A 12,887-nucleotide genomic window follows, 5' to 3' on the forward strand; every position below is an offset into this window, starting at 1 on the left:
ATTCAGCTGAACACATGAAAAAGGCCACAGTGCATGTGCCACTGTACATCTTTAGGTCATGGACATGACCAGTGGTAACAGACCTCCCTAAGATACTCAAGAATACATGAAAAGGTGTATTTTCATGTGCCTTTATTATCTTCAAAGCATGCAAAAAGAGAAATCTAGATTTCAAGAATTCATGCATTATTTTGGGCTGATTACTGCCTCAACTGTAGCTGAATTTTGGCATTTAAAATTTTAGCCTTGTAGCACTAACCATGCAATTATGTGTTTGCTTAAATTTAATTTTAACTGTTGGCTTCTTGGGACTACATTATACCAATCTTGAGAGATATGTATTGGACACCTTTTTTAAAAAAACCAAGACAAATTCAGAGTGTGTATAATGACTTGCTAAGCCCCAAACAACCTGGGACCTATATATCTGAAGAAATGTCTCCTCCCACAGCAATTGTTCATACTCTGAGACAAGTATCGGAGATTCATCTGATGGTTTCAAATGTTTGGTATATCCATTATGTGGCAATCAAAGACAGGGCCTATTCTGAGATGGTGTCTTCAAATGTGGAATGCCCTTCCCTTTGTTGAAAGACTGGCACTTATTCTGTGAGTTGTCTTTTTCAAGGGTACTGGTTAAATTGCCTGGGTTTGACTATGTCTGTCATTACTGTTTTATTGCTTATCTGTTCTGATTCTAATGTTGTTGTATTTTAAATTTCTATTTATTTGATTATATAATCTCCACCACAATATCATGTTCAGATGAAGGGAGGGTTAGAAGTTTTTAAAAATAAAACAAAATAAATAATAAATATAGGTACATTTCTGCCCAGGACAAAAGATACCATTCTGATCTAATTTAATGCAACATTATGAAATGTATACTATCTAGTACAAGCTGAACAAAATAAACCAGCAAAAACACTTTCATTTTAAAGTTACAGACTACTGTATTACAATCACCTGTAATAGTTAGTGACGTATGTGTGGTGTTTATGATTCTTTCATCAGTTCCATCAGTCTCTCTGAGATATACGGTATAGCTCTCTATAATCCCATTGGGGACAGATGGTGGAAGGAATGATAACTCTATCTCTGAAGAAGAGACATTCCTATAGGTTATGTTTTGTGGTGGAAATTCAGGAACTATAGGAAAATAATTATTAAAATTACAATTGCAGGTAATTGTTATGCATATAGTATGAACAAGGATGTAACAACAACTGAAACTCAAGAGACAACAACCCCAGTCACAAAAGACCACATTGTTTCCTTGATCCAGCCAAGCCCCAGCCTGTGATCCTTGCAAACCTGTCAGCATTGTTTTTGTTTTCTATCATTTTTAAAGGAAAATTAACAAATAATTTGACTAAAGAAACTTAGTAACTTCAAAACTAGGTTTAAAACGTTATGTTAGTCCCTTATCCTTCAGTTGGATTCCTGGTTCACTAGCAGGGAAAAGATTATTCAGACAGAATATATTATTTCAAATCAGATTTTAACATTTGTAGTGGATAAGATCTTTATTCATGATCAGTATTTGTTAGAGGTGAGTGAGATTCCTCCATCTTGCCTTGTAATTAATGAATTTGCCTAGATCTTTTCAAGGCTTTTCAGAGAAAGCTTGATAAAAGCAAACACAGGAGCTTGAATCCAGAGTTTATGCAAATACCCTTTGCTCATGGAACAAGACTTCCCCATCTTCTCCTCCCCACTCCTCCTGCAACACCATTGCCCCATAAATCCTCTTTTGAGAGTTACGAGTGCCTGGGAAAGGCTTGGGATGTGCAATCAGGGGTGGCCCTAGACTAGCTGCCAGGAACTGGAGCCCAAGGCAAACCATGCAGTTGGAACCCCCACCCCAAACCCCAAGGGAAGATCTAGGCTGAGGTGTTTTGTAAACTGGAAAACATTTTGCCACTATATTCTGTTTTTTAAGCATATTTATTTAAACAGAGGCATAATTATTCAGTTTGGCTATCCATACGTCTGTCCAACCAGTGTTTCTGAGATCAGATAAAATAGTGACATGAAATTTTCAGAATAGATTTGTACACAGCAGGTAGATGATATTTCAGTCCGATTTCAAATAAAAATGCTTCAAAAATGATAATTATAATTTTTACTATTACAAATCCAAAATCATTCTTGACGCTACCCTGCTTTAATTGCCATTACCTTCACATCCAATATAGAAAGAACTAAGAAAACTCTTCAATGAACTTTAACCTCTAATTACAAAAAGCTCTGAAAATATTACTTTTCATGCTTTAAGTTTTGAAAATTCAGCCACTGTTTGACATTGTGGCAAAGCTAACAAGTCTCTTGGTGGAAAAGCAGGATATAAATTTAATAAATAAATATAATAAATCTCTCTTGCACTATTGTTGAATGCAGATGTTTTTATCAGTTTTAATCTTGAGAAGCTACATTCCCCACTAGCTATGGAAACTGGCAAAGATACCATCTTATCAGGAGGTTCATTCTGCACAATATAGAAAACGGACCTTTAGTGTGGCAGCACCTACCCTGTGGAATTCCCTCCCTTTGACTATTAGGCAGGTGCCATCTCTGCTATCTTGTCGGCACCTTTTGAAGACTTTCCTCTTTCAACAAGCCTTTTAAGTTGAGATCTATCCCAGTCTGCGTCTGTGTTAGAATTTATTTATTTATTTTATTTATTTATTAAACTTGTATACCCCCCATAGCCGAAGCTCTCTGGGTGGTTTACAATAAGAATTGCTTAATATGTTTTTAATAATGCTTTTAACCCTTTTTTAAAGTTGTTTTTTTTAAATGTTTTTAATGTTGTTTTGTTTTAATGTACTTTAAGATCTGTTTTTATGATGTTCTAAAGTGTTTTTAGTGCTTTGGTGGCCGCCCTGGGCTCCTGCTGGGAGGAAGGGCAGGATACAAATTAATTAATTAAATAATAATAATAATAATAAAAGTTAAAAGAATCTGTAGAGCTATAAAAACATTTGGAAAACTGTGAGGTTATCTTCACAAACAAGCTCCATCACTTCCTCAGGAGTAGAATTTTTCTTAAGTTGTCTTGACTTTGTGGACACTGCTACAAAAGGGCCATCATAGGCAGGAACGGCCCAGTCAAAAAATGGCTGCATAGGGGTGTGAACAATCCCAATATTTACTACTGCAAACAAAACATTCATTTCATAGAAGGCCTATTCACAAGTATACTTGCCCAACAGCCTTAGTAAAAAGTTGAGGTGGGACATATGAGCCCAAAACATAAAGCCACCCCTTTGAATACACAATCTTCTGCTCCAGCATAACATCCATTTTACAGAAGGGAAGTCATTTCCCCAAATCACCTCTAAATAAAATACCCCACTATACCATATGCACACCTTTTCCCTCCCACATGGGTCTTCCATTTTTTTCTTCATTCCCCAGCCCCTGGCCTAGACCCTCCATTTTTTTCTCTCCCCTCTCCTCCAGTAACTACCTTTCCTTCTTCTCCTGAGGCACAGGTACAGCTCCTCACTTTTTGTCTCCTCTCCTCTCCTCTCCTCTCCTCCTCTCCTCTCCTCTGAATTCATATGGTCTCCTGCTGATAGTGTCTAGTTAGAACTATTCTCTCTCTTCTCTCTGCTAGTCTTGTCCAATTAGAACTGTTCTCTCAGTTCTAATTCATGTGTTCATCAGAGGAGAAAGGGAACAGTTTTAACTGGTCTCTCTCTTGCCTCTGCTGGTTGTGTCCATTTCTGATTCTGTGGCCATTTGTAATAGTAGAGGGCCTAAGAAAACTATGTCAGTGAGAGTTAAGAAAAGCTGGTGGCCAGTGTAATTTATAATTGTGCAATGAAGGGAGCAGAGACCCTGGAGAACACTCTAGTATACTTCTGTGAGCACACTGGTGTCTTTTGGCTCTGCATTGATGATCCTAGGCCTTTTGTGTATGTGGGATCAATGTGGTATAGTGGTTAGAGTATTGGAGTGGGGAAATCCAGGTTTTAGTCCCTGCTTGGCCATGAACCTCACTGGTTGACTTGGGGCCAGTCACTGATTCTCAGCCTAACTTACCTCACAAAAAAAGTCTGACTATGGTTGGGTTTGTTTGCTTCTATTAGCCCTGCCTGCGGCTGCAACCATCTTGCTTGTGCTGTCATTAGAAAAGGATACAACCACCAACACAGTTTGTTTTGTGATTTTTTTCCCATTAGGTATATGGTGCTAAAGTTAGTAGGATTCTGAAAGAAACGAGTTGACAACAATGTAGCAATGCCAACGTTCAAGTGGCCCCCTCCATGTGTGAGGCCCCCCTCATATGAGAGGCTCTCTGTACCCCCCCAATGCTCTGGTTAACATGGTTACTTTTCTTTTATGGACCACCATATTTATTATATTTATAACTCATATTCCCTCTGTACCTGCACAGGAATTGAATTAATGACAGATTCAACTAACTGTCCCGCGAGCAGGAGCAATTACAAGGATTCCAGCTTGTGGAACATGGCTTCCCCCTCCCCTTGCACCCACCTCCCCCAAATCAGCCCCACAGCACATGGGGGATGAGAGGGGAGATCACTCCACAGGCAAGCAGAAATGTTTGCGCTAAGTGAGCAATCTCTTCTTTGCTACATAGAATTGAAATAAAGAGAGCTTCATTGTTTTATTTGTATTTTTTCCACAAATTTGGTGCTCCCCATAACTTGGCACCCTAGATGTCTGCCTAGTTCGCCTATATGGATGGGCTGCCCCTGGCTGCAGTAGGAAGGATGAACTGGATAAAATTGGGTGGAGGAATGAATAAAACTCCTGCTTGCATAAGCTGACTCCACCTGATGTTCTCCCATACCACTGCAATCTCCCTTGGCACATCCCAGGCCTATCTTGAAGGGTCCTCAACTCACAAGAGAGGCTACTGGGGGGCACTGGGGTCTGTGGTGGGGAATGGATGCCAGAAAACCCCAACCCTCATTGCCATTCCTCTCTTCCCAGGCCAACTTGCATGGAGGACTTGCTGCAGGCAGGAGATGAATTATAGGCATCTCCTTAACAGTCCTTAGTACTCTTGAGCATGCTCAGAAGCTTAATTATTGTCAGGATCAAGGAGCTGTAATTTCCTATGACTCCTACCTACCTGGCTTACTGGGCATATTTTTCTCCTGCAACCCCCCCCCCCATTTGATGCTTGGCATATTGGTCGCATATTTGGTTTTGCATCTGGTATTTTCAGTTTTGCATCTGGTATGTTCTGTGATTCACTGCACTACAACATACCAAATGCAAAACCAAATATATGTGTTATCATTTTATGATTGATTAATTGATTAATTAATTAATTTTATCTCACCCTCCCTGTAGGATTCGCACCCCAATCTTTAACATTTTTATTTGGAAGTAAATATCACTGAATTAAATTAGACTTCTCAAAATTGAAGCCACAGAGACAAAACATTATTCCAACATACTGCACTTACCAGTTTCAGCCGTTCTTACAGATAACAAAGGTGATGACTGATTTCCATGTCCAATGTGAGTATATGCCCTTACAGAAATGTTATACAGAGTGTATGGTTTCAAACCATTTAAAAGAAGACTTGTTGCTGTAGTATTTTTTAAAATTAAAGCATTGGCATTGATGTACATAACTTCATAATGAGTTATAATCCCATTAGGCTTTTCAGGTGGTGACCATTTTAAATTTATTTCTGTGGCAGTCACTTCTAATATCTTGACATTTTGGGGTGGAGAACTTGGTTCTTTAGAAAACAGAAAAGAAACTCATTAAGACTTTTTCAACATATTAAACATATGTTCACATCAATTCACATTTGCTTAAAAATTAGAAATTATAGTAAGACCAGGAGCTGATTGAAGTGACACTTTTTCTTCCCATATTTATGCTGTCATTATAAATCAATTATAAGTATGATAGGTAGACACTTTCTGACCAATTGTGGATTTATGAGTCAACCTTTAACCTAAAGATATAGAGAGGTCCCTACCTATCTTACCTATAATTGATGTTATAGTGACAGCATAAATATGGCAAGAAAAAGACTTCCCGGAAGTGAGTGCTCAGCTGGTGACTGTCTCTGAGAGATCTCTGTCTCAGAGAAAGCTTTTTTCAGGTTAAAAGCCAGTCAAGAGGAAACTTTGACTGGCTTAAATGTTCTCCAAGGTATAGGAGAACTGATCAGATTTTCCACAAGACTTCGTTGAGCTGTCGGCAGCTGGAATTGATCAGGAAAGCCCTGAGATAAGAAGGCATGCCGAGCGGCTGAAGACGGAGCCAGGATTTCCATGCAAGCTGTACTGGAAAAAAGCGAAGCGTTTTTTTTTCTTCTTAAAAAAACGTCCTTAACCAGCGAGCCTACTTCTGTCTAAATCTTATCATTTGGCTTAAATTACTACAATAAAAGGGATTTGTTTACGAATCAGCAACTGAGAAACCTGGGTGAGTCATACTTTTTCTCTTTTAAATATAATCAAGGAAGAAAGAAAATGTAAACAACTTATATACTTTTTCTACGACAAAAAGCTGGCCTGAATTTGGAGTTTTAAAGTTTAAAAACGGATGAGAGGTAATTATTATTTGATGGAAATATATTTTGGACTATTTTTCTCCTTGGACTATTTCTTTTTGGACGAATCTGCTGCTCATATATATTACTAAACGTTTGGTGTTGGGAACCAGAATTGTTTTGCATTCTTGGACGTAGATAAGAACTGTGCTGTGCTGGCTGGACTACAATAACAGGCCTGGAATATTAACTTTTTTGTTGGTGGAGGAAAAAAAAAGAAATAGACTGCCTCTAGGTTTTGGAACAGTGATTAATAACAGAAATTAAAGGCTTCTCTTGAAAATGACAACTAAAAGAGCAACTAAGGCCCAGGAGCGAAGAGGTTCTACTGAACCACAGGAAGGGGCTATACCCCCAGATATGTTTCAAAAAATAATGGAAGGGATTAATGATATAAAACAGGAAATGAAAACTGAACTGACAGATATAAAAGACTATATTAAAACACAAGTGGATGAGATTAAAGGGACAATTGGGCAAATAAAGGAGGATGCAAAAAACACCAAAGAAAAGGTACAAATCTTGGAGAATAGAACAGATATATTAAATCTGGAATTAGAAAAAAACTTGGATTATATGGCTGTGATTGAAATGAGAAATAAAGAACATTGTTTGAGATTCCGTGCAATCCCTGAGGAAACAGGTGAAGACATCAGAGATAAAATTGTTAATGCTCTAGTAAAATTTCTGGATTTGAATGAAAATAGGATGGAATTTGAAATAGACAAAGTGTATAGAATCAATTCCAGATATGCAACAATGAATAAAATTCCAAGAGATGTACTTGTTCATTTTATAAAGAAGACGACCAGAGATATGGTATTACAACAACACTTTAAAAATACCTTTAAAATTGATGGTAAGGAAATACTGGTGATGAAAGAAATTCCTACTAGACTTTTACGTAAGAGAAAAGAATATGCTTTCCTTACAGAGAAACTTAAGCAACGCAAAATTCAATTTAGATGGGATGTTCCAGAAGGAGTGATTTTTACATTCAGACAACAGAAATATAGATTGAATACTGTTCAAAAAGCAAGGGACTTCTTGAGAAAAGTTTTAAAACTTAAAGATATGGATATAATTCCTGGGGAACAAAGTCAACAAAGATATGCAGAGGAAGGGAAGGAAGATGATGGATTAAAAGGAGCATCAGGCACATTTTAAAATACACACTTAAAGATGGATTACAAATATCTAACTTGGAATATAAATGGAGCTAATACGGTGCAGAAGAGAAAGAAAGTGTTTCATTATTTGAAAAAATTAAAATTGGATATAATTTGTTTACAAGAAACTCATATTAAGAAGAAAGATTCCAAATATTTGATTTGTAAAAATTTGGGTGAAGAATTTATTTCGGCTGGACCAAAAAAAAAAAATGGAGTTGTTCTCTACATTAACCCACAATTGCTTCCTAAATTGGTATTATTGGATGATAGTGGTAGATTTGTGGGGGTTGAAATTACTCTACAGGGTACAAACATTTTGATAGTGGGTATCTATGCCCCTAATGAAGATAAAACAAGGTTTTACACAGGACTTATGGAAAAATTGTCAGAGTTTTCATATGATCATTGGTGTGTCATGGGTGATTGGAATGGGGTAATCTCACCAAAAATTGATAGGCTTTCTGAAAAAAATATCAAAGAGACACAGGGTAAATTACCGAAGATTTGCTTTGAACTGATGGAACATTTAGAATTGGTGGATACCTGGAGATATATAAATGACAATGCAAAGGAATTTACTTATTTTTCAGAAAGACACAAAACATTCTCGAGGATTGATATGATTTGGATGTCTAAAATTTTAGCGAAGGATACTTTTAAAATGGATATATTACCAAAAACTTTTTCGGATCATAATCCTGTGATATTAACTTAAAAAAAAAAAATCTTGGATTTAGATGGAGACTAAATGAATCTTTATTACAGAATGACAAAGTAGTACAAGAATGTAAGAAGAAATTAAAAGAGTTTTTTGAACATAACCTACATAAAGGAACAAGTGAAAATATCGTTTGGGATACAAGTAAGGCATTTATGAGGGGATATTTTATTAAATGTAACTCTGAATTAAAAAAAAAGAAACAACAGAAAATGCAATTAATTTTGGAAGAAATAAAACAAAAAGAGGAAGAATTGAAAAAGAATCCAACTAAAGTCTCTATTGTAAATCAAATTAAAATGTTACAGAAGCAAGTATCAATGCTGACAGTTAGAGAAATTGAAAGAAAATTAAATTTTGCTGAACAAAGGACTTTTGAATTTGCAAATAAACCTGGGAAATGGTTAGCATATAAATTAAGAAAAGAACGTCAAAAAATATTATTTTAAAGATACAAGGAGATGAGACGTTGACAGATAATGTAAAAATTAAAAAGATTTTTCATCAATATTATTCAACATTGTACAAATGTCAGGAAATTCCATCTGAAAAAATAGAAGAGTATATATCTAAACAGAATTTGCCTAAAATTACAGACTTTCAGAGACAAGCTATTAATGGCCCTATTACGTCAAGAGAGATATCTGAAGCTATAAACAAAATTAAATTAGGAAAGGCACCAGGACCAGATGGGTTATCTGCAATGTATTATAAATGTTTGGAGGAAGAACTCTTACTACCTTTACAGTCTACAATGAATTTTATTTTGCAAGAGGGAAAGATACCGGATAGTTGGAAAAATGCTAACATAACATTAATACCTAAAGAGGAGCAAGATTTAACTAAAACAAAAAACTATCGACCAATATCTCTACTGAACAATGACTATAAAATTTTTACAATGATCTTGGCAGAAAGATTGAAAATAATATTGCAACAATTTATTCAGGAAGATCAATCAGGGTTTTTACCTAAAAGACAATTACGTGATAACGTCAGGAATGTCTTGAATGTCTTGGAATATTTAGAACAACGAAATGATAAACAAGCAGCTTTGATTTTTTTAGATGCTGAAAAAGCATTTGATAATTTGGATTGGAAATTTATGTTTCAGGTTTTGGAGCAAATGGATTTTGGAGACAATTTTATAAAATGGATTAGATCGATTTATACATCTCAGAAGGCTCAGATAATTGTTAACGGAGATTTAACGGATTCATGTGAAATACAAAAGGGTACAAGACAGGGATGTCCTTTATCTCCCCTTTTATTTATTCTGGTCTTAGAAGTGCTGCTTAGAGATATAAGGCAAGATAAAAGAATTTCGGGATTAAAGATAAAAAAAGAAGAATATAAATTGAGAGCATTTGCTGATGATTTGATAATTGTACTAGAAAATCCTTTGGAAGGAATTAATGTATTGATGGACAAATTAAAAGAATTTGGACCGTTAGCAGGATTTAAGATCAACAATCAAAAAACAAAGATGTTGGTGAAAAATTTAACTTTAAGGGAACAGAAAGAGTTAATGGACAAGACAGATTTTACAATAGAGAAAAAGTTGAAATATTTAGGTATCACTATGACAAATAAAAACTCAAAGTTGTTTCATAATAATTATGAAAAATTATGGACAGAGATTAAGAAAGATTTGCTAAGATGGGATAAACTACAACTGTCATTAATGGGTAGAATATCTGTGATAAAAATGAATGTACTACCGAGAATGATGTTTTTGTTTCAAACAATACCTGTAATATCCTCTGATTTACCTTTTAAACAATGGCAAAAAGATATCTCTAAATTTGTATGGCAAGGAAAAAAACCAAGAGTTAAATTTAAACTACTACAAGATGCCAAAGAAAGAGGAGGACTGGGATTACCAAATTTGAGACTTTATTTTGCTGCCTGCTGTCTAGTCTGGATAAAGGAATGGATCTTATTGAGGAATAAAAGACTATTGGATTTGGAGGGCCATAATTTGAAGTGGGGATGGCATGGATATCTATGGTATGACAAAGTAAAAGTAAATGTAGACTTTAATAATCATTTTATAAGACGTTCTCTGTTGAAAATATGGAATAGATATAAACCAAGGTTTTATTCGAAAATACCATTATGTGTTTCAAGTCAAGAAGCGTTTTACAGAAGAGAAATGGCTGGAAAAGAGAAATGGTTAACTTATCAAGAACTATTAGAAAATGTACATGGAGAATATATAATGAAAGAGAAAGAAAAACCGATAAAGGAAGGATATAGTTTTCAATGGTTTGCCTATTTACAATTGTTAGAAAGATATAAAATGGACAAGAAAATGTATGGGTTTGAAATAAGTAAATCTGATTTTGAAATAGGATTGTGTACAAATGATGAAAATATAATTGCGAAAATGTATAAACTCTTACTGAAAATGGATATGGAGGAAGAACAAGTAAAAGAGTGTATGGTAAAGTGGGCAAAAAATTTTGGTTATAACATACAAATGGATCAATGGGAAAATATGTGGAAAAAGGCTTGAAATTTACACTATGCTATAATCTTAAAGAAAATTTTTATAAAATGATGTACCGTTGGTACATGACTCCAGAAAAGTTGTCAAAAATGTATAGTAATGTTTCTAATGTTTGTTGGAAATGTAAACAACAAGAAGGATCATTTTATCATATGTGGTGGCTGTGTAAAAAGGCAAAATCATTTTGGGCACAGATAGGTAGGATGATGCAAAAAATTCTAAAGATAAATATTCAGTCAAAACCAGAATTTTTTTTATTGGGTTTTATGGATAAACAAATAGAAAAGAAATATGGAAGAATAATATTATATATGATTACGGCAGCAAGATTATTATATGCACAAAAGTGGGAAATGGAGTCAACACCAACAATGGAAGAATGGCTATTGAAATTAATGGACTTAGTAGAAATGGATAAATTGACATGTTTACTTAGAGAAAAATCGACAGATACATTTCTTAAGGAATGGAAGCCTCTCTTAGACTTTTTGTTGAAAGATCAAAATAAAATGATGATACTGGGATTTGACGACTAATTAAGACAGCCTATGGAGAAAAGGGATTCTGTATGTATATATTAAGGGACAGGTTTGATGTATATTATATACTTATAGCTGATCTGCGACAAATCGGAAGTCAACTATTTTATTTTTATTTTTTGTTGTATTGTTATGTTTTTTTGATTTTGTTTTGTTTGTTTTTTGAAAAATTTGAATAAAAATTATTAAAAAAATAAAAATAAATATGGCAAGAAAAAATGTCACTTTAAGCAGCTCCTGACCTTATCTTTTCAAGGGCAATATTTTCAAAGGACTCATTCCCAACTTTTGAATAAGCAAAGAACTAGCTATACTGACTGGGCATGTTAGGGTTGAACTATAGAACGTAGTTGGTTGATGCTTCACTAATTTAGAAATTTAGATTTCTACCATGTAAAATCATATCAAGAAACGTTGGTATCCTAATTTAGATTTCTATTATGTAAAATCATATCAGGAAAAGTTGGTATCCTAACAGTTTTCTACCATGTAAGATCATATCAGGAAAAGCTGGAATCCTGTTTTAGCCAAAAAAAAGCAAATTTAGGGAAGCAGACAAGGAGGTCCAAGAAGGTCCTCAAAAACACAGATTTATTAACTTTCAACCAGGTTATAACTAGGTAGAGTGCACAACAACAGGATGGCTGAAATGAGGTCAAGAAAATTCTATTTTTTTTACAAAAACTGAACACAGTTGACATATTATCTTCTATATATTCATATCTCATTCAGTATTTTAGGTAGGGAAATAGGTTTATCAACGACACGAAAAAATGGAAATGGACTGCCTTCAAGTCGATCCTGACTTATGGTGACCCTATGAATAGGGTTTTCATGGTAAGAGGTATTCAGAGGTGGTTTACCATTGCCTTCCTCTGAGGCTGAGAGGCAGCGACTGGCCCAAGGTCACCCAGTGAGATTCATGGCTGTGTGGGGATTCAAACCCTGGTCTCCCAGGTCATAGTCCAGCATCTTAACCACTACAAACTGCAAAATCAGCATGAGCAATATGCTTACCGTCCTCAAGTGTTCTCACAACAATTTCATTGTCTTCAGACACAGCACTTTCCCCTACATCAGTGGAAGCTGCTACTCTCATTTTATAATTTGTATACTTCTTCAAGCCTAGAAGAAATAAAAAGAAAACATTACAAGCCCAATACACTGGTATCTTAGACAGTTTTATATAGGGCTGATTCAGTTTAGAATAGGGGTGGGGAACTTTTTTTACCTCAAGGATTGTATTCCCTCCTGGTCAATCTTCCAGGGGACCACATGCCAGTTATAAGTGGGGCCAGATGCAAAAGTGGTCAGAGAAACAAATTAATTTTGCCTTTGTACAGAAGGCTAGTTTTTACACACACTCACAGATCCGTCTCCTACATCCAG

At 35.3% G+C, this 12,887-nt stretch overlaps 1 protein-coding gene across 1 annotated transcript in view; it reads right to left on the bottom strand.

The window, feature by feature from the left end:
* PTPRQ (protein tyrosine phosphatase receptor type Q) overlaps nucleotides 1–12,887 on the bottom strand; it is a 185,228-nt gene that overhangs the window by 131,313 nt on the left and 41,028 nt on the right. The window contains exons 13-15 of the mRNA XM_061582736.1: nucleotides 12,516–12,623; nucleotides 5,451–5,732; nucleotides 967–1,149 (exon numbers count right to left, since the gene is read on the bottom strand). Of these exons, the coding sequence (XP_061438720.1) occupies nucleotides 967–1,149; nucleotides 5,451–5,732; nucleotides 12,516–12,623 (573 nt within the window). The remainder of the gene's footprint in view (nucleotides 1–966; nucleotides 1,150–5,450; nucleotides 5,733–12,515; nucleotides 12,624–12,887) is intronic.

Source organism: Rhineura floridana, chromosome 8 (assembly GCF_030035675.1).
Source record: "Rhineura floridana isolate rRhiFlo1 chromosome 8, rRhiFlo1.hap2, whole genome shotgun sequence".
Classification (NCBI taxonomy): Eukaryota; Metazoa; Chordata; class Lepidosauria; order Squamata; family Rhineuridae; genus Rhineura; species Rhineura floridana.